Genomic DNA, 22,123 nt, shown 5'->3' on the forward strand with positions numbered 1-22,123 from the left:
TATTGTTGCTTTATAATGGGATGAGACTGATTTTAAAACTAAAGAAAACAACAATACATGGGCTCTAGCCCTTGGTTTCTTAAATGGATCCATGGCTCAGAACTACACTATACATTACCAATCACTACAACAAAGTCATAAAAACAGCTGATTTCAACTGCAGCTCACAAAGTACAATAAACAAAGAAATAGTCACACCATCTCAAAAAAGTGCATTTTTCAAAGAAACAGAATAAAAAACAGCAGTATGGAAACAGTCCACATGCATTGCATGTTGTTTTCTTCTGAAACCGCTCTGTTTGAGGCAAAAACCATTGAAATAATGTTATCTTCTGATAATCTTTTTCATGGGAATTTGGGAATATTATTTTATTTGGCTGCGCGAGTTCAAGAACTGGTTCAAAACATGTTTGAGTACACAAACTATTTATTAACTATATTACAAAAAGTTTTGCTGAGCTTTTCATTTTAACTCCCTAACTAAAACATTTCAGACTAAGAATATAGTGAAAACATGCAGTCTGCAAAAGTAGTCCAAGGAAAATAAAATAAATGAGTTTCTCCTTTTACATTTCACAGAAAAAAAATCGCATACAGGTTGGGAATTTGTGTGTAAATTATTTTTTATTATTATGTAAACTATTCATTTTTAAATATCACAGACATTTTTTACTCCAAAAGGCACTCAGGATAACAAAATGATTTGCTTCAAACACTGTGGCTCTTCATGTGCCTGTTCAAGTGTGTACGACATGTGTATGCCTTCGAGCACAGTGGGCAGGGAAAAGGTCGCTTCCCAATATGAGTGTACATGTGCTTGCTCAAGTCATACCGCCGGATGAATCTTTTGCCGCACTGTAAACAGCAGTGTGGACGTTCTCCAGTATGAAAACACATGTGAGCTGTCAGGTGACTTGAAACTACAAATTTCTTGCCACATATTTTGCACTGATATGGTTTCTCTCCAGTGTGAGAGCGCAGATGCACTTGCAAGCATCCCGCAGACACAAAACCTTTTCCACACTGATGGCAAACATAAGGCTTTTCTCCTGTGTGAATTCTGATGTGAATCTTCAAATTCCCAGAGAGAGAAAACTGCTTATTGCAGTATGGACAGATGTGTGGCCGTTCACCAGAATGACACCTCATGTGAGATTTCAATTGGATCTTGCTGTAAAAGCGTTTTCCGCATTGCGAGCAAAGAAGAGGTTTCTCCCCTGTATGGTTTGAAAGATGGGCAAGAAGGCTGCTGTTTGCTGAAAAGCACTTTCCACACTGGTCACATATATAGGGTCGAAACTCTGCATGTGTCTTGAGATGGCTTCTTAATTCGCTGTCAACACTGAATGTTAGGTCACAAAAACGACATTTTCCTGGTTGCCGTTCTGGTTTGGAAGGGCGGATGTCTTTGACTTTATGGATCTTCTGGTGAATTAAACTGGCTCGGTATGACCCAAACGTCTCGCTGCACTGTTTACAGCTGTAACTTCTTCTAATTGAAGGTGATTTATGAACTCGTCTGTGACCAACTAACCTTGACAGACTTGTGAAAAGCCTTCCACATTCAGGGCATTTGTGTGTGGTTTTCTCTTTGTGTACTCTGTTGTGTCTGTACAGCGTTCTTAAAGATCTAAAATGGGCTGGACACTTGACACATTCAAAAACTCTGGCATTGCAGCCAGTGATTCTGTGTGAAGCCAGCTGTGTCAAATCGCTGAAAACCTGCCCACACTGAGGACACTTGTGTCCCCCCTCCATGGTGTGAATTTCCTGGTGCTTGAGAAGATCAGTGCGATATATGAAATATTTTGTACACTGCTGACATTTGTGGACGGTCCTGCCAGCATAATGGAAGCCTTTAGAAGTTTTATTCGGAAAGGTGTCAAGGGTGGGAGGCTGAAGAGGCACAGCAGCTTTAAAAACAAAATGTTGTTGAAGGAAACAGAACAAAAAGAGAAGAGATGTTTAGTCTAAAAATGAGAAAAAGGCTAAATAAGAAGTTAAAATATTCTTAGATGCTATACCTCGATGGGCAGTGGTAGTGGATGATGGTACATTCGGTTCTTCTTTGTTACTCCTATTAGAAAAACAAAGCTTATTTTACAACATTAAAGGAACAGTTCACCCAAAAATGGAAAATCTTGTTATCATTTGCTTACAGTTGTTTACCAGTGCCACATCCAGAGTAAATTTACCTCTTAGTGACCATGGTATATATTTTTTATGTTTATTTATTTACAAGCAGCATAGCAAGTTGTGGTTGGGTACCAATGTTAAGCCTTTGAACCAAAGCTGCCTCAGTCACATTTGATCAAGTGTAAATTAATATTAAAGCTGCTCTAAACTTTGTTAGAGTCGTGACTACCGAACAAGAGAGTCAGGAGATGAGCCAAGAAGCAGAACCACATCTCATTGAGGTTATTTCAAACACACACAGCGATTTTTTTAATAAAAGGTGCATTTATGTTTTTCCATTTGGCAGACGCTTTATCCTAAACCACTTACTACACATGTAAAATATACATTTTGTCATTATGAGTGTCAGTATTTATTTAGCATTTATTTTATTAACATAATGTAATGTTTTAAAATACTATAAACAAGCCATTCATATTGTTAAAACATACTTTTGTAAATGTGGCCGTGTTAAGCATTATTTCGCCGTATTTTAATTCCTGTTTTAATGCATTCATGCCACACAGAATGTATATTTTGCTGTTAGACGAGTTTCTTTTGAATTTTTCAAAATTCGCATGACTTATGTACGCCAGGCGTCTCACGTTTTTGCCACTGCATGATTCTGGTAGAGTGCCTGAAGTTGGAAAAAAATAAGCAGAAAAGCGCTGACGTCATGTTCAATCGAGTGAACAGAGAGGTGGGGGCTTCCGTTGTGGTGACGGAACTTTACAGTTGCTTGAAACATCTGCAGACTGCAATGATAGAGAAACTTGTGGTGACGTGTTAACCAAGCAAGGTCAGAGTGAGCACCCTCTGCTTGTACCTGTTTTTAAGTTTGCTAATATGACCTTTAACAGCAACTTTAGAGCTTGTGCTATATTCCTTGACTGACAGTACAGCGGTTTCGGTTATTGCCGAAAAACAGCCACTTAAACAGTCTATGCAAATACACATTTGTCGTTACATGCCACTTTAGATTTGGATTTTGTGCCACCTTTGCTGTGTAAAGATGTCCCTAAACTAGAAACATAAATGATTAGTCAGTTGTTAAACTAGTAACAACCCCATCAATACTTAGTAAGTTGGAAACTTACTTTTGCAATTCATCTGCATTAGAGATAATTTCCTTTTCTCCATCTCTGTCTCTTGAGCATTCTGATGATTCACTGCCGGAAATTGATCCTATATCGTGGACATTGGGATCACTTGTCTTGGTCTCCTGGACCACACTGCCAGAATTTGATCCTACATCTTGGACATTGGGATCACTTGTGTTGGTCTCCTGGACCACACTGTGTTCTTTAATTAGCAGCTTATCAGGACAAACAGGCACTTGTAACTTGCCATCACCGTTGTGCTGGTTTATAATGGCAGACTGACTGATGGGAGGCAGAGACAATGAAGAGAATATTCGATCCTCCACTATGGAGGGAAGAACTACAAAATGAAAAAACAAAACCGGATTAGCCATTCACAATTCATTTACAACCAAAAAATGTGTAAAATTCTATAGGAAAATATGTTCTAGAGAGGTGTTCTATAGATTTCTAGAGAAAGAGAAATAAAACGACATATACAGTATATACTACACAGTAGTACTGAACTGAAACGTTTCTACAATTTCTTTCTATATTTAAATGGCCCCAAGATGTAAAATCAGGCCATTTCAATAATCAAGAAATCTAGATTTACAGAGGAAAGTTTTACTGACTAACCAATTATCTATAAGAACGTGATTTTAAAGCATATGCAATTATACAAACATAAATAAATACCATTTTTTTCCATAGTCCCACACACATCAGTCTGCAGCAAGGATAGTAAATTCTGTGATTTACAGACAGAGTTTACACATGCATCTAACTCTGCAGGGTGACAGCTGAGCAGCAATGAAACCTGAAAAATAAATTATCCAACTCAATGCTCTACTTCAAACAATGTGCAAACTGAGGTCTACATAACTATGTTATACACTGTGATAAGCAATAATTAATTCGAACCAAATATTAAAAGATTATAATATGTTAATAGTAGTGAAAGGGAAAGTAATACTTCACCCAAAATTTAATTAAATCAATCATTTACTTACCCTTATGCAATCCTAGGTCTATATGACTTTCTTTTTTCAGCCAGACACAATTAAGAGTAATTTTTAAGACGTCCTGGCTCTTCTCCACTTGGTAATGGCATTAGATAGTGTCCCACTTTTTGATTCTCCAAAAGCACATATACAGGTGCTGGTCATATAATTAGAATATCCTCAAAACGTTGATCTATTTCACTAATTCCATTCAAAAAGTGAAACTTGTATATTATAGTCATTCATTACACACAGACTGATATATTTCAAATGTTTATTTCTTTTAATTTTGATGATTATAACTGACAACTATGAAAAATCACAAATTCAGTATCTCAGAAATTTAGAATATTGTGAAAATACAAAGACACTTGGTGCCACACTCTAATCAACTAATTAGTCAAAACATCTGCAAAGCCTTTTAAATGGTCTCTCAGTCTAGTTCTGTAGGCTACACAATCATGGGGAAGACTGCAGAATTTGGGATTTTCCTTAGTTGTCAGTTATAATCATCAAAATTAAAAGAAATACAAATTTCAAATATATCAGTCTGTGTGTAATGAATGAATATAATATACAAGTTTCCAATATCCAAACGTGGGAGGGAGGGGACTGTTGGCTAAGGAAATGTTACTGAGATGCGTCAATGAAATGTAGCAAAGTACAGTTAAAAGTATCCAGAAAAAAAATAACACTTTAGTATAGTACCCAAGTAAATGTACTTTGTCACTTCCCACCTCTGAACTAAATATTACCCTAAATGAGAGTTTCTAGCCACAAATTGGGTTTTACCAATATAATCTTGCATTTTGTCATTTAAAACACCTCTCCACTTTAAACTTTAAAACTGCGTGGCATGAAGAGATGTATGCAAAACACGCCTGGCTTTAAGACTGCGTACCTCGCGCTGCACAGAGATGCGTATTACTTTTAAACTGCGCACCTTGCGCAGGGACACGTTTGACTGCCCTATGGAAAGCCGTTTGGGTCACATTTCGCCATTAACCAGAAGCCTTGTTTTTTTCGCTGTTTAAGCCATACAGACGGCGCAAAGTACGGCATCTTGTAGCATATGTGCCGTAAATTATGGCGTTTTCACTGTAGAAACGCAGGCGTTAATGCGTCAATGTGAAACGCAGGCGTTAATGCGTCAATGTGAAACGCAGGCATCAATGTGAAACGCAGGCGTCAAAGCGGCAATTTGAAACGCATGCGTCAATGCGGCAATGTGAAACGCAGTTTACGTAAATGACGGCGCTTCCGTGTAACAAAGACGCCGTAAAAAGCTGCGTTTTCTATGATATTAAAATCAGCCCTGCCTTCTCTCATAAGAACATCAGCCTCAGTAGCGCAGTGGACCGCGTTCCCAATCTTGAGACCACCAAGGTTTTGACCCAGAATCTTTTCAATGGAAAAGCGCAGCCAGGTTCCAGATTGGGCTCTGGCACCATTATATGTGTAGTCTTCTCTTCTATACATTAAAATTAACTTTTGTCTGACTGAAGAAAGAAACTCCAATATAAATTATTTACATCATGTTTGTTAAACAGATATAAGATAGTATTTCAAACATAAAACATAACAGAACAAGTACATTAACTTTTGAAATTATTACATTTTTCAAAGCGATGGCTTTATACTTGTACTTTTGTACTCATGCACATGATAATACAATTTGTTGACAATTATTCTCATTATTAGTTTTATTTTTAAGTTTTAACAGCTCTAACAACAACCAGTACAAATGTTTGGCACAAATGAAACAAACACTTAAACCCAAAAAAAAACAGCTAAATTGATAATTCAGCTGACCTGAATCTTCTTTATATAAAGTGTAATCAGACCTGTTTGAAGTTTGGTACAGGCAGAAGCTGTTCCAATCTGGAAAGAAAAAAGCCTACAAGGACTTGTAATGCTTTATCAAAGTCAGGACCATATTCTACTGGAAATACCTCCTGCAACACAAAAACAATAATGTACAGTATGTTCTGAATGTTGTAACCATGAACATCAAGGCATTCATGTCATTGATTTGTTAAATTCCCAAAGTGTATGAACTTGCAATGCTTTCTTAATGTTTGTTTGTGTGCCAAAGTGTGAATTCCATGTGGCATTTTTCTGAGTTTTCTTTAGTGAAAACCCAGTAAGTCCACACACGTCCGTTTAATATTTGACCTGTGTTTCTCCCTCTCCTTATCTTGGGTGTGTGGTTCTAGGTCAGGGGTCGGCAACCCAAAATGTTGAAAGAGCCATATTAGACAAAAAAAAATAAAAAACAGCTGTCTTGAGCCGCAAAAAATTAAAAGCCTTATATAAGCCTTATAATGAAGGCAACACATGCTGTAAGTGTCTATATTAGCTTTATTACCCCCCTAGTATCAAAATGATAAGAAGGCTACAAATACAAAATGAGCATTCATGATTAAATGTTTATTTTCCCCTGCAGCGCATCCTGGAGAGAATGACGCACCACGTGACTACTCTGCTGTACGATGGTGCTTTAGGTTTAACTTCCATTATAATTTTAATGTATCATGTTTCGTTGCATTGATGAAATTAAAGAAATACAATAAAGAAATCAGATTTTTGATGTCATTTTTACTTTAGGATTAGAAAAAACAACAAAATGTGCAACGTGGATATGCATCCTGTAATTTCAGACATCCCCATGGAAATAAAATGCAGTCCTCTTCAATCCTCAATAACACAATACAATCCTCTTCCCCCAAACTATATACTATATACTGACAAAAATCAGTATCATCTGTGAACTGAACGTTTTCCCACGCTTTATTATCTCCCGGGTTGCAACAAAACTAGCAGCAGTAGTGGAGTTTGGAGATGCAATCCACTTCTTAAATTTATCTTTGCGCTCCTCTAATTTTCCACATTGGCAATGAAAGCAAATGATTCGGTCCAAGAACTGTTGAATCATCTGTTCTCCTCAATTATCTTACTCTTTTTTCCCCTTGGGATCCATGGTCCATGACACACCCGCCGGTTTGTTTGTTTGTCTGTCAGCCACCGGTCTGGCATCACGCGCGCCGCCGCCGATCTGACAGAAACGCGTGTCGCAGTATATGACGTAAATCTTCGTTGACAGAAATGTTGAAATTAAATATTATACACATTTTTACAACGTTGAAAAACTTTAAGAATGTTTGTCATGTTTTTCCTCCTACAGAAATTATATTTAAATTTTCATATTTTTGAAAAAGCTTCAGGGAGCCACTAGGGCGGCGCTTAAGAACCGCATGCGGCTCTAGAGCCGCGGGTTGCCGACCCCTGTTCTAGGTGATGGCCCCTGTGTGTGTGTCTGCATTACTGTCTGTGCGCATTTGTGTGTGAGTGTGTCTGAATCTGTGTGTCTGTCTTATGTTTAAACCTTTTTTGTTTTGACCTTATATGTTTTGATTATAGTCAATATGTTTTAAGGTACAGCTGGTTTGTAACAATGAAAATTGTAAAAAGCGCTATATAAATTAAGTTGACTTCACTTAATTATTTTGCTGTCACTGCTTCAGAATCGGGTCAGGGAAGAAACAGGCTGAAATAATAATAATAGTGACAATAATAATCTACCGGTCACCATTACTTGTACCAACATTCTCACTTACATGCCGTTCGGTTGTCAATAAACACACACGATGGTGCTGCCACCGACGTTTACCTTCTGAGCTGGAATGCATAACTGCCACCCCTTCATTTTTTCTATTTAAAGCCCAAATTACACAAAATAACTAACCGAGCTGAAATCATTTGATGATAGCTTGGTGCCCCCAATTAAAAAAATCCCATCTGCGCCACTGCTTTCGGATTAATTTAGTAAATATCCTAGCGTAAATATATTTAAAAAAACAAGAATTGTTGTAAGTGGATGCAGCAAAAATCGCAAAACATAAATGGCTAGAAACACACCTACAAACTTTGCTTGCTGCTGTCCGCTCTTTGGGAATTACACACTCAAGTGTGGTATTTATGTAAAGCTTAGAATTTCAGCTTTTGGGTTAATCTACTTGTCCGCAATGTCATCACAGCGGTACGCCAATAGAGAGTTACCATTTATTTCAAGTGGTGCAATGATCACAAAAAACTCATGGTTCGGATCAGTTTATGGATTTTGGGTCACGGATCGGATAATTTTTCAGATGTAAATGCTCATCGTAGTTTTATTATTATACAACTATAATATTTACATTACATTTACATTTATTCATTTGGCAGACGCTTTTATCCAAAGCGACTTACAAGTAGTTTTTATACAGTGTCACATTACTGCAGAGCAATCAGGGGTAAGGTGCCTTGCTCAAGGGCCCTTCAGTCATGACCTGCTGGCACTGAGATTAGAACCGGCAACCTTCTGATCACAAGCCCAACGCTCTAACCATTAGGCCATAAGGGGTTAATTTAGCTTCTAGGCTATGTTATACAGTATGCATGCATATAAAAATGAATAAATATTATATAAATGTGCAATCGGAGTAAACAGCTGACAACTGGATCGCAAGAGATCAGATAAAAAATTTGACAGGTGCTAATAGGTGGCCATTATGAATATCTCGACCATCTTTTTCTCATCATCTTAAATTCGTTACTGAATCATGAGTGGGCGGCGCGTCACAATTGATGAAGTGGTGCACGTTGATTGCGTCATTTACGCTCACTCAACTTTAACTGCTGCGTAATGCAGCAATGTTGTGTTAAGATATACGCGAGAATGCAATTTTATATTGGTTTCATCCAGATACTGATGACAGAGCGAGAACACGTTTACGGCTCATGTATTTGATTGAACATCAGAAGTGTGATAATATAAAGTATAATGAGAATATGTTTATGTACATGCCACTGCTAGAGCGGTTCTTATTCTCGAGTCATGAACCGGTTGTAACAGTTAAGGATCACCAATACACTGAACCGAGAACTGTTTCTTTCGGAAACACAACTGATGCTGTGCTACTGCTACAAGTGCATGTGAACCGAGGACTTGTGGACATGCAAAAGGCATGTTATGATTACGGATTCATATATTTGAATGTCCTGCAAGTGTATTTTCTTAACACATTAATTAATTGCGATTGCTATCATTACATTAGGACATAATAAGTAAATAAAAGGTGAACCGGTTTATTAAAACGAACTATCTGAAAGATCCGGATCGCACAGAAGAGATGAATTTTCCGTCACTTATTCACTTTATTTCTTAAGCAGACAAGAGCCTGAAACAAACATTTTCAATGGGTCTATCTACCTTCTAATCAAAGTATAATTACAAACTATACATCTGTTCACGCTTTAACATTCTTTTATTACAACAGCATATTTCATTTTAAAAAGATAACTGACCTGAAAGAAGTATTCTCTTTTCAAAGAGTCTTCCAGCAAGCTCAGAACAAGCTGAAGAACACTGTCCTGTAAATTCTCCATGTCCGAATCATTCACCTTAAAACATAAAAATGTAATCATCATCGACTGAATAACTGATTCGGACAAAATTGAAAACACAGTTTGTGGATTTGTCAAAACATTATAGCTGTGCATTAGACTGAAATGTATGATTATATGCTACACATGTTTGCAAAAAAGCTTGAAGACTATCATAATATTTTTGTGCATGGTTTAATTTATGAAAATCTAAAATGTTCAGATCATACACCAATGGGAACATTTTGCTGCAAGTAGCTGTACTAATAAATCAATGGTAATTTTTAATACAGTTATTCTGTCAATGTTTCTGCCTCTCTATGGTCATTCTAACATTGATGTTGTAGTTGGAGATAAAATAAACGTCTACTGAACCCAGAGTTTTTGACATTAAAATGTATTTTGACAAATATTTAGGGTAATCAGAATTTTCTTATCCATGTAAACATTGCTGTGCACAGCAGATACACAGAGCATTTTTAAACAGCACCATAAAAAACTAACTCTCCTTAAATCAAAAGGAATAAAAGAAAAAACAGACATAGAATCAACAATTAAATGAACAGTGCAGACTCTATATACCTTTAATAAATCTGTGGTCTGAATGCACTGAATGTGTGACTTAACAGTCTGAAGGTCTGCTGGGAGTTCACCTCTACACATCTCAAGAATCATCTAGAACAACAATCATCACATATAGTAAAGAGAATACATGACAAGTAATTGTAACTTTTACAGGGTCTATTTTATCACCATTTGGACACATTTATAATGATCTACTTATAACAATAACATATTGGCTGTATTCAGATAGTAGTTGTAAATCCCAATTGTGATGTGGGCCACATAAGATCCGTTGAAAAACAGAGTTGCCACAATACTACCGATACTACTAATCTGCCTCCATATAGATTTTGCAGCACTTTTAAAGTCAGCCAATTATTATGCAAAAATATTGTGTAACAATGATTAGTTGTGTAAAGGATCTGTTCAGAGTTTATCCGTGTTTTCCGTACGGGACGGCCCTCACGATTATAAATGCATTCACTTTATGATGGTGAAACGTTGCAGTTAAAGTTTAAGAGCGCGCTCTCTTGCCTTCTCTCTGTATCCGTGACACCGTTTTCATTTGCTGGTAAGTTGATAAAATACAGTCAACTAGACTTTTATTATAAGGATGTTTATGAAAAAAATATTGTTTACCTAAAAGTGGCTTGTAAAGGTGTGTGTGTGGTTGAATGATTACATTTTACATTTAATCATGTAGCAGACACTTTTATCCAAAGCGAATTTGTCTGTCAGGTATTCACAGAAGAGATGGGTTTTTAGTAGTTTTTTGAAGGTTGTGAGAGATGTGGTTGACCGGACCGTGTTAGGAAGAATGTTCCACCAAGAAAATTTTATATGAAGTATATTCATTTCACAAATTCGCATGAACATTTAATCAGATAAGATAAAGCCCGAACCAAAAATCATGTGAGGAGTTGGGGTGGAGGAGGGATGCTGCGAAATGTCATAGGACGATGGCGAGGAAGAGATTTATGTGGTCTACTCCGTACTGTTTGGTTAGATGGTATCTACCCTCTCACTGTATAAATTACATAAAATTGAGCTGACTTTGACACGGTGTCTTGACGCAACAAAGTCAAAGAAACATATTATAATGAGGTATTCTGCAGGGGATACAGGACCGAGGCAGAATCCAGCTCACGATGGATTCAGCCTCATGAATACAAAACCCATTTCTGCCTTTGTGATCAAAAGCACACATTTGAATAATCATTTGCAAATTCTTTGATAAATGAAAACGTAATTATTGAGTGAGTGAGAAGCAGCAGACTGTTCTTACAAAGTTGGATTTGACAGACTTAAGCACACAACCAGGGACCCGTTTCAATAAGGAGGTTCAAGCAACACTGAGTTAAAATATGAACTCTGAGTTGATTTACTCAGATAATCGCTACTCTGAGTTTTCTGTTTCAGAACAGCTGGTTTCAATGAGTTCAATCCACTCTGAGTAAGTTCCTAGGTTACGCAGGTTACGCGCGTTACGCCTTTAAAAAGCCATCATCAATTGAGCGAAGATAACATGATTCACCATGGCAACGCCACGTGACAAAGCGCTCCGTTTATTTCTCGCCAGTAGAATTGAAGGTACTGTTACAAACATACAGCGAATATGACCATATTTATAGAAGGAAGAGCAGCAAAAGAGAGACAATCGGCATGGGAGAAAATTGCTTTACGTGTCAATGCGCAAGTTTAATTGCTTATATATATATATATATATATATATATATATCGATTGTCTCGCTTTTGCTGCTCTTCCTTCTATAAATATGGTATATAAATATATATATCTATGATTTGTGTCATGTAGGTGCAATCCTTCTGCAATAAAAAGAACATGGCAGCAGCTGAAAATGAAATATAAGAACATCATTCAGTCCGATGAGTTTAAATGCTCTTGCTAGTAGGATGCCTGACTGGGAAATGTTTGATATATTTAATAAACTGGCCTTGAAAGTTATGAGGATATGAGAACCGAGCACTGTGGCTATAGAAGACAGAAAACTGGCCATGCTTGCACCTGCTCCAGCTATGTGTAATGGAGGCCAGCTAGTGAAGAGCTGTGCAGTGTGTAAGCCTCACTCTTCGACCAACAGAGACGCTCTAGCGACAGACGCTTGGGACTGCGGTCTTAAGGCTCCTCGTTAGAGCGTCCGTCTCCCATTCTGACCGACGTCGGTTCGAAGCCGGCGCAGAGCGGGGGCGAGTAGGACCGGTTACATGTGCACCCAATCACATTGGGAAATCCTAAAGGGTATTTGAATTATTATCTTACTTCCACAGGTGGCAGCAAGACCACATTTATTTGATCAGCCTAATTCAGAAATACGTACACCATTCACCTGCAATCCTATGAAACTTAACATAAATGTATAAAAAGTGCTTGAGAGCAATGCACACTTTTCTTACTGCTCTGCATACAGTTGCCTTGCTAACGTGTTCTGCATCCCCAGTGTTATAAAGAAACCTTCCATTAGCAAAGAAATGTTCATACAGAGAATCTGCTCAGATGTAAGAACGCGGCCCCAACGAGTGAGGTGTGATGTAAGGATGAAGCAGATTGTGGATATATTTAATGGACTGTAAAGAAAAACGGTTTCGCTCAAATAAAAAAAAACACGGATATGATAAAACATCCTAACGGGGCTTCACCATATATTCTCTCCCGACGTAAATTTAACTCTCTCCAAATTAATGCAACTTCCTCATCTACGGGTTTCTTGAATAAACGAACATGCCATTTTAATGTCTTTATTACGAACTTGTGCAAGATTAAGTAAAACGAATGAAAAAACAAACGTTGCAGGCAAGTTCAACACCGCTCGCGCTTCAAAAAGGGGGCGGAGATTGTAACAAACCTGGAATAAAACCTGCTCCTGACCAGGTTAGGTTCAGAATAGGTTACTATGGTTACTCACTTGAAGTAAAAGATACCTCGATTTCTGAAACAGGCTTGACTTATCTCGCATTCTGAAACTGAAAACCCAGAGTATCCCGTTTTCTGGGGTTAACACGGAGTTTGCACTTACCCTGCTTTCTGAATGGGTCCCAGGTGTTAATGGCAGTGGGAGCAACAACAACAACACAAAAGCAGCCAAAGACACACCTTTATTCTTTGGGTAAAAATTTTGGGCGGTGTTCTTCGATGCTTCTCACAAAATTACGTAGAAATGTGAGGATGTTTAAACCTGGCATTTAAGGCAGGTTTGAATGAGCCTCCACTTTTAAATAAAACATCTCTTTTGGTTTGCGACTTTAATATTAGCAATTGTATGTGTGTAACATATGCATTAACAACACGAGGCACACCAAAGATAAAGTAAAACACGAAATCGCGTCATATGACTCCCTTAAGAACAGTCCACGAACGCCTGCTTGCGAAGTAACGTTTGTTTATGTTGTAAAGTGTGTCGTAACTCTGTTTTTCGATGTGTGTGTACTGGCTATGCTGCTTAGTATTCTTCAACAGAATGTGACATGAACAAACAGCAGACTGACATATTTTTAACACTGTGTAATTCTGTTAGGAAAGACTCTCTCTGTGAAAGCGCAACAAATACAGGCTTTACATACCTTTGCCCGCAAACCTACTATCAAAGTTGCCCTCTGTCTTTTGCTTAAGATGTCTGGGACAAGGTTTGTCATTACAGAAACAAATTCTTCCAGTTTTCCAAACTGCTCCACATTCTGTTCCTGGACAATTTGCCACATCAAGGCGGATGTGAGACGCAAAGGAGGAACAAGCAGGCGCAGAGAAGAGAGGGGAGGAACAGACGCTAGAGAGATAATCAGTTGATATTTGTTTGTATGCATACATACACAAGCATAATACACATGCATGTAAATTATTATACGTATGTGTATATTGTATACAAATAAAACTTCAAACATGTAGTAGTCGCTTGAACATCTACTTAAACATGTGCACCTTACGCCAATGCTATTCTACATCAACAACATCCCATCTAAACGACGGACATTAACTGTTGACAGTAAAGATTTGACGAATTTAGCTTGACAACGTGGTAGAAATTAAAAACATACCCATTATGCTTCTTTCCTTAATATATTGTGCTTGATAAAACGCCTTGCTTCCAACTTTAACGGACTCGTTTCTACAAGACACTGCGCATGCGTTCTTTTTCACCTTTTATGTTTAATGGCGGTTGGCAAACCAGCTTTTGGTGAGTTACCACCACCTAGTGGGATGGAGTGTGAAGACAATAAGGGAAAAAACGAAATTCTACTTATCAAGCCAGTATCTTTCAGGTATTTAAATAAAATAGGGTACACCGTCAACTGCTTATGTGCAGTCTGGGAGAGGCTTTTAGCTGTAGATTAAATTCCATTCCCAAGTTTAGCCCTGTCATTCCTGTATGTTTCACACTGTAAAAGTACATGATCAACTGTTTCTGCCATCCCACAATGCAAGCAACGTTCTGACTCAATCCTTCATATAATGTACAAAAGTTGATTTAAACTGCTGTGACGTTCTCTCGGAAAGTCGCTAATTCCCTTGTAATGTTTTAATGTTACTAAATGTTTTAATGTTTACTACTCTTAATGTTACTAAATCCAGATATTATTTCTGTGTTGAGGTGAATTATCAAATTTCAGTGAAGGCACCATTAATCTGGGTAATTCAATCTGTAGAATGTTGGACAGCAAACCGTTCTGGGGCACTTTTGACCAACATAGTATTTTTGTACCCAGTCAATGGGGGGTTAAATCTGTCTGGTTATAAGTATTCTTTGAAATATCTTTATCTTTGTTCATCAGAACAAATACATACAGATTTGTAACACCTCGAATGTGACTTAACGATATTTTGGGTGAAGTATCCCTTAAACTCTTCATTCCTTTTCTCTTGCCATAAATTCATAGATTTCCTTATTATACATTTTGCTTTAGCTTTGCTTAATGGTATATTTATATCAACTTCTCTTTTTTTTAAACTGTGTTTTGCCAAATTATTCACCATCTCATTCCCCTCTATTACTACATGAGCTGGAATCCGCAAGTATGTAATATCTATCCCTAGATGATTTACTCTATTTAAATCTTTTAAAACTTCAAACAATATATCCTGTCTGGCAGAGTTTTTTTTACTTTTAAAGCTGCTGTATCCTGCACGCTTTCTTCTTGTTTTGTAGTGTAAGCTGAAACCAGCGTCTTGTGTGCATTACCGCCACCTCCTGCTCCGGAGAATGGAACAGAGTTCTATAATCTATTTATCAGTTTCTCTAATTAAATCAAATACATCTTTATTATTTACATCACTTGGCCATTTTATTGAAACCTTAAAATGTACTTATGGAATTCCACTTTTCCCAATTTCTTTTACATTATTAATTTCTTGTTCATATTGCACTCAAGAGTTACATCATGACACCCAGTAAGAAATTTGCCGCAACTGTTACAATCATTAAAAACTCTCTCTCTTCATTGACCAAATAAAAAAACGAAATAATGAAAAATTGATTACTCTGATGGCATTATTATTTTTATAAACATTTTGATAAATATCGAGATAATGTCGTTATCGTAAAAGTTTTGGAGCACGATAATTGTGTAGTGAAAATTGGAAATCGTGACAGCCCTAACTGAATGCTTTGTATAAATCTAAAAACAAAATATAACTATTTTCTTGCATTAACTCAGAGTAATCTATTAAATCTGTTACTAAATTTATATTGTAACAATGTGCGTTTTTCAAAAAACCTGGTTGCGTCTCTTCGATTACAATCCAAGACAGATTTTAATCTTCTGAAAAATATAATTTTCCAAAATGAATTATATAGATTAGCTGTCATGTCAACATTTTAAAGGCAGTGCAAATTAATAACAGAAAACAAAGAAAATGTATTTCTTTTTGCACATTTTAAGTGATTCTTTTCTAAGTTTAGCTGTCATATGCCAATATATGGCAATGAAAGCCAATGTTTAAAAGGCAATAAAGTTTGTTAAAGTGGCCCTAACTCAGACAGTTTATGTATATCTCATGTTAATCTTGAGTTCTTACAGAACAGTATCGCACCCTTCAAGTATCCGTAGAGTCTTTAGTTTGAACACATTTATAAAAGACAGATACAGCTGTACGATTATTTCCGAAAACATGCAACACGTTTGGTGGGAGGGGGCAGAACTAAAGTATGTGCTTTATTACATTGTCACATTGCAAATAAAACTAGTTTCACTAACTGCGTGCGGTTCGTGTCCAGATTATTTTAGGGCTGGGACGCCCGCTCCATCTATCAGTTTCAAATGATCTCCAAATCCAGCGTTATATTCACCGTTTACATAACATTCATCACCCAAATGCAGCAAACAAACAACACAGCTGAACTTTAACGAACATAGTGCTGTCTCTCTCTCCTGCAAAACAAGTGAAAGTGACTTGTGCGCATGCTCCTTCTCCTGCTCTCCATGGTTGATGCCACATGCTTTTCCAGAAGAAAAGTTGTTTGTGGCAAGGGGGGCGTGGTAGCGGAGTCTACACTGAAGGGAAGAGGCGCGGGAATGTGCATATTAAGCCAAGTAGGTCAAGTGCATATTGAGATCACCTGTGTCTCGTTACAGTGATTGGTGAGGAGACTCTTTAAAATGCCAGCAGTCAGCAGACAAAGTGAGAGAGACCGGCTGGAAGACATCTGTCTGCATCTTGTGGGAAGACGAACGAACCCACAGACGCGACTACAAGCAAACCGTATATAAAGTTGATTCTAGAGTTATGAATTGTTGAGAAGTGCAGTGGCGCTATATTTTTATTTTAATAAATATCAGATCTGGTCTCCCAGCCACGCTGACCCCGCCTCCTTTTCTCCACACTTGTACGAACTTTATTACATTGTTAAGTAACGATTTTTCATGTCTGAAAAAAACTTTCCGAAACCTGTACGAACACTGGGGGAGTGTATCGAGCACAGAAATACTTCATAATATGTCCAACTCTTTTTTTTGACAAGTTGACCATTTTAAGCATGAGAACACAGGACGTTTAACACTGTAAAGAGCTCAGAATGCATGACACACCTTTGCACCACCCCTTTAGGATGTAGGGTTTTTGCTTTTGGGCTCGGGGTAGGTCTCAACCCAGAAACGATCTGATGTTTTCCCTGTATGTCTCGGGTACCCCAAATAGTTTCAGATTCCACCTGAGGGAATACCTTTCCAGACCGGAAATGCGTGTTTCAGGTGGTTTGCTTGGAGAGTCAGGAAGGGGAGTGTAGCGAGGTAGGCGGGACGAGAGCCGGGATGCACCGGTCTCGTATCACAGAGGAGATTGTGGAGCATATAAAAGGACGAACGACCGGACCGTCAGTGAGAGAGGACCGGGCCCGGACATTGTGTTAAGTTTGTGTTTGTTTTATGGCTGGCAGTCGACCGTGAGGTGGCTGCCGGTCTTTACTTCCATGTTTATTGTTTGTTTAATTTAAAGTTGTATTGTTTGAATGTCCACCGCCTCCTTCCTTCCCTTCTATGGAACTGCATTACACTGGTGCCGAAACCCGGGAGGAAGGAGAGACACGCTGTCGAAGAGTCCTCGCCGCCGAGTGGCCTCGCGGTGCCAGAGAGTTCGGGCAGAGCGGACAAGAGGCGTCCGCCAGCGGCTGCCCGAAGTGGTGGTTCTGGAGCAGAGGATACCTCGCCGCCGAGCAATGGCTACCTCCCCAGAGGGATGGCTACCTCCCCAGAGGGAGCGGGACGAGTCGCCACCGTCCGCCCGAGGCCGGAGCCTGTCTCGTCGGCCCAAGAGGGGATTTTCTTTTCATGTCAACTTTGGTTGGCTTTAGTTTTTTTGTATTATCCTTTATGCTTTGTTAAATTGAACCAGATTTTGTTGTTTGTATATTTTTTATATATTTTGTATATTATATATTTTTTAACCCTGGGATGTATAAAGTTGGAGAGTACTTATCCTACTATCTGGAGCTTGTTTTAGGGCATCACACTTTGGTGACTAGCAGCAGCTGGTCAAAAAGTGGCCTGACGAGCTCTGTGCTTCTTTTTGGATTCTTGGTTGATTTATTATTGTTATTTTGCTGAGTTTGATTTGTGTATGAGTAACGTGCGATTCTCTTTCCCATTTGTAATCAGTTTCTTTCCTTTTTTGGTAGGGCATGCGCACAAAGAGCCATTGTGTGATTGCTTTCAATCTTGTTGGTAGTGATTTCTTCACCGCGTCTAGCACCCAACATTATAATATCAGCTTTGTGTGAAATACGTGTGCACAAAATTGAATGTGGTGATTCTTTTATTTAGAAGTGATTTAATTCTGCCCTGGTGGGTAAGCCCCTTGCCTTTAATTGGTCTTAATTGTGATGAATGGGATTAAGATGTCTACACATTTTTTATTTGCATTAATTGAAATTTTTGTACTTTTTTTATCTCTGCCCTAAGTGATTTGAACCTGTGTTAGTCCTTGCGAGTAGTTTAGCTTTAGCTTAGTTAAAATCTTTTGGTGAAAATCCCAAGGTTGCGTGGTCGGTCATAGTCAATAGGCACAGCGTGATCTGATGCATGCACACGTGCACGCTCGCTCACATCATCACACGTGGCGTAGTTGGCAGGATTCTACGGTATTACAGACATTGATTTTGTAAATTTTTATATATATTTATTTTGGGGAACAGAACAGCAGCGTGTTGAATCACTCTATTGGTGGTGTTTCTCTGTGGTTTCTTTTTTTAGCAAAATGGAGGACGAAGTACAAGAATTAAGAGAGTTCATAATCAATTGAGGGCTGATAATGCTAGGTTACTACAGGCACAGGCAGCAGCTACGGTGCCGGTCTTGGAGGCAGCCTTACCTGGACCCTTTAGTGCCCCACATGTTATACCCCAATCTATCTATCTAATCCAGTGTTTCTCAAAAGTGTGGGGCAGGCCCCACTGGTGAGAAATAGAGACATGACAAGTGGGGCGCGACAAATGGGTGGACATCTCTATTAATTACTTTATTATTGACCATACACTCAAAAACAAAACAACGGCATTTAAATGTAAGCCTTACTTAAAACAACATCAGATTGCAAACAAATTGCAAGAATGATTTTTATGTCAGAGGTTTGTGACATGGAATGAAATGAAAACTGAAGATTTGGCACCAGCAGAGAAAACCAAGACAGACAGTGGACCTAAAGTTTATTACCCTTTTGTTTTTGGCTATTGGGGACAGGTGGAGCTCGGACCCCTACCCTACCTCCACAGTAGGGAATGGCAGAAAAAGTTTGAGAAAAACTGAAATCTATCTGAGTATTGATGAGTGGGTTGAAGAGGCACAGGCATGTATGAGGGTTCATCATATGTCAGTGGCGGACCAGACTCTTTCTTTTTGATCACTTGGAGGGAAAGGCCAGAGAGGAGGTCAGTTACCGTCAGGAGATTGAGCGCAGGGATCCGGCCAAGCGCTTACAGCGACGTCGTTTTTTTGGTCACCTCTTTCTATCATTGCGAAGTAGAATTCGCCAAACGTTGGATTGTTCACCCACAAACAGGCAAAGTGAGCTGGGTTAGACTGTCGTGAGACTTGGCGTGTTGGCGTGTTGTTGCGACAGTAATCCTGCTGAGTACGAGAGGAACCGCAGGTTCATACATTTGGTTTGAGCATTTGGCTGAGGAGCCACTGGCATGAGGCTACCGTCTGCAGGATTACGACTGAATGCCTCTAAATCGGAAGGCCTCCTGAAGGCAGCCATGCTGTGGGAAATTCAATAGGCCAGGGATAGCCGAAGGCCCAACCCCCGGCAGATAGCAATACACAACGTGACCGGGGTGAGCTCCGACACGCACCACAAGTTTGTAACAGACCCGGTGCCAAATGACTCGGAAACGACTTGATTCTGGGCCAGGTGTTGTGAATGGCAGAGCAGCTCCTTGCTGTGATCCATTGAAAGTCATCCCCATACGGGCCACCAATCTACAGTATAACCTTCCGAGCTACTTTGCACTGGTGAAATTAATACTCGTGATTTGTCAGTAAATTGGTTGATTGTTAATTAATTTTGTTGCACTCGATAGCCTTTAAAATGCATAAACAATGAGATTGTTTCTTTGTCGTCATATATTCAAGAATATTCATAGCACATCACCCAACATAGAAAATTACCCAAATTACAAAAGTGTCCACGTGTAGCATTTAGACAAGCTTCAAGAAAATGAGATCAATAAAGTCCTACAAGTTGTCAGGTTGAGATGAGGGTAGCCACAGCCGTTGCAATGATAATACAAGTTCTGTCCAGTGTCAATCTATTCCCAGTGGGTTGACAATAGAGTAAGCCACTGAAACAAACTTGTAAATACTACTTCCAGCTGTTAAAGTTCATCCCCATAATCCATTAGGTGTAGATTTTGACACTATACTCCTCTGAGGTCAGGTACAAAGTAACTCAGGCATAGTACAATCATCAACACACATAAAATCCCTACAAGAAAGCATTAAATAGACAAACATAAGCAAAATAATCTTTCACATTAACAAAGACATTACATGAAGCAAACTCAAAGAAATGAACATTAGACTTACATTTGAGAAGCAAATAACACAAAATACAATGTGGCTGGCAGTGACTGTTACAGTGTCCTTGGCCAGTGAGCAATATCAACATGTAGTTGCTGCAGCACTTGTTGGTATAGAGAAAGGGTCGGCAACCCGTGGCTCTTGAGCCGCATGTGGCTCTTCTGCCCCCCTGCTGTGGCTCCCTGCAGTCTTTATAAGGCCCTGTTTATGCCTGGTAATAAGATGCGTTTTGGTCGATCAGATCACAAGTGGACAAAAGAGGCACATACATGTATTTCTGCTTTGACAGATATGAGACATCACCGAACACTGTATGTGTGTTAGAAATGGAATGGTGAGAAAACATTCTGCTTAGTACGTTTTCCGTCTTTAAACCAAACTTTTAGGGCTTTAGCCGGCATAGATGAAATCCTGTCTGGCTAGCGCGCTTCTCATAATGTTTACACATAATGTCCGTATGCAGAGAGTAGACCCCCTTTGTGATGCAATTTAAAACTTATTTGTGATGCAAATAAAAAACTGTCACAAACTAGTGGGTGTTCATCAAACGCTGCAAAAACAAAAGTTCACTGAAAAAAGTTGAAGTCTGACTAAAGCAGTGAGTGCAGCACCACAAGGCCACTCTCCTATTGCCAGGCAACACTCCCACTGCTTGCCAGGGACAAAAATATATAAATTTCTTAACATCTAAACACAAGAAAAATCACACTTTATTGGGTAACTACTACCTAATGTGCATGCCAACCTGTGATATAGTAATTTAAAGGCTACATATACTTTACAGATCCAGATAAACTTTATTCGGTGGGAGAGGGCCCAAAATGGCTCTTTTGGTCGCAAAGGTTCCCAACTCCTGGTATACAGGGAGTGGAGAATATCTCTGATGATGCAACACAAGATATACATCATAGACTACCTGCAGTCTTGCAAAGGTTTTTGATTAAACTTTTGTATAATATAAATTAGCTGGCGTTTATGGGTCTACTGTTGGCAGAAAAAGTAATGATACGGCAGGTCATTGCAGATGTGAGTTCGGTAAATATGATCAAGGAACAAAACAGAGAAAATGTTCCCATATTTAATGAGTCGCAGCTTGACTAAGCAAAGATGCTCAGAGACGAAACGTGAAGCAGTCCAGTATGGGCATTGCGAGAGACATTTCATGATCATCATAGATTGAAAAGTCAGTCAGTAAACACCAGTGCATATCTTATATAAATGTTTGTTTAATACCAAAATGTATAGCAGGTGCAACTATCAAATTGACTTGCTGCCTAAAGGAGGAGCCTGAATATTCTCTGTACACAGTAAACAAATCATTTTGAATTGTTTTTTAATTTTATTTATTTATTT

General features: G+C 38.6%; 1 protein-coding gene across 5 annotated transcripts; it reads right to left on the minus strand.

Annotated features, from left to right (window-relative positions):
• Positions 1–411: 411 nt before the first annotated feature.
• LOC306893508 (uncharacterized protein) lies at positions 412–14,458 on the minus strand. 5 transcript variants are annotated; one of them, XM_079455375.1, is made up of 9 exons: positions 14,297–14,458; positions 13,826–14,028; positions 10,265–10,357; positions 9,605–9,700; positions 6,103–6,213; positions 3,954–4,074; positions 3,273–3,615; positions 2,025–2,077; positions 412–1,913 (listed from the first exon to the last, which is right to left on the minus strand). In XM_079455375.1, the coding sequence occupies exons 1-9, from the start codon at positions 14,298–14,300 to the stop codon at positions 709–711; spliced, it is 2,229 nt and encodes a 742-aa protein (XP_079311501.1). In that variant the 5' UTR covers positions 14,301–14,458; the 3' UTR covers positions 412–708. The 5 variants fall into 5 exon arrangements, with proteins under 5 accessions (XP_079311501.1, XP_079311502.1, XP_079311503.1 ...); XM_079455376.1 differs by having other exon boundaries at positions 413–1,913; positions 13,844–14,028; positions 14,297–14,425; XM_079455377.1 differs by lacking the exon at positions 13,826–14,028 and having other exon boundaries at positions 413–1,913; positions 14,297–14,376.
• Positions 14,459–22,123: the final 7,665 nt, after the last annotated feature.

This window comes from Barbatula barbatula, assembly GCF_947034865.1.
Source record: "Barbatula barbatula genome assembly, chromosome: 4".
In the NCBI taxonomy this organism is placed as follows: domain Eukaryota; kingdom Metazoa; phylum Chordata; class Actinopteri; order Cypriniformes; family Nemacheilidae; genus Barbatula; species Barbatula barbatula.

What these genes read in the sequence shown, in the direction of transcription:
- LOC306893508 (XM_079455373.1), bottom strand. Translation starts at nt 14,143, where the DNA reads ATGTTTGAAGTTTTATTTGTATACAATATACACATACGTATAATAATT. An exon ending in TAGTAGGTTTGCGGGCAAAG is followed by an intron (nt 10,358 to 13,825) that starts GTATGTAAAGCC and finishes TTGTTGTTCTAG; the next exon opens with ATGATTCTTGAGATGTGTAG. An exon ending in CTGTACCAAACTTCAAACAG is followed by an intron (nt 4,075 to 6,102) that starts GTCTGATTACAC and finishes TTTATTTTTCAG; the next exon opens with GTTTCATTGCTGCTCAGCTG.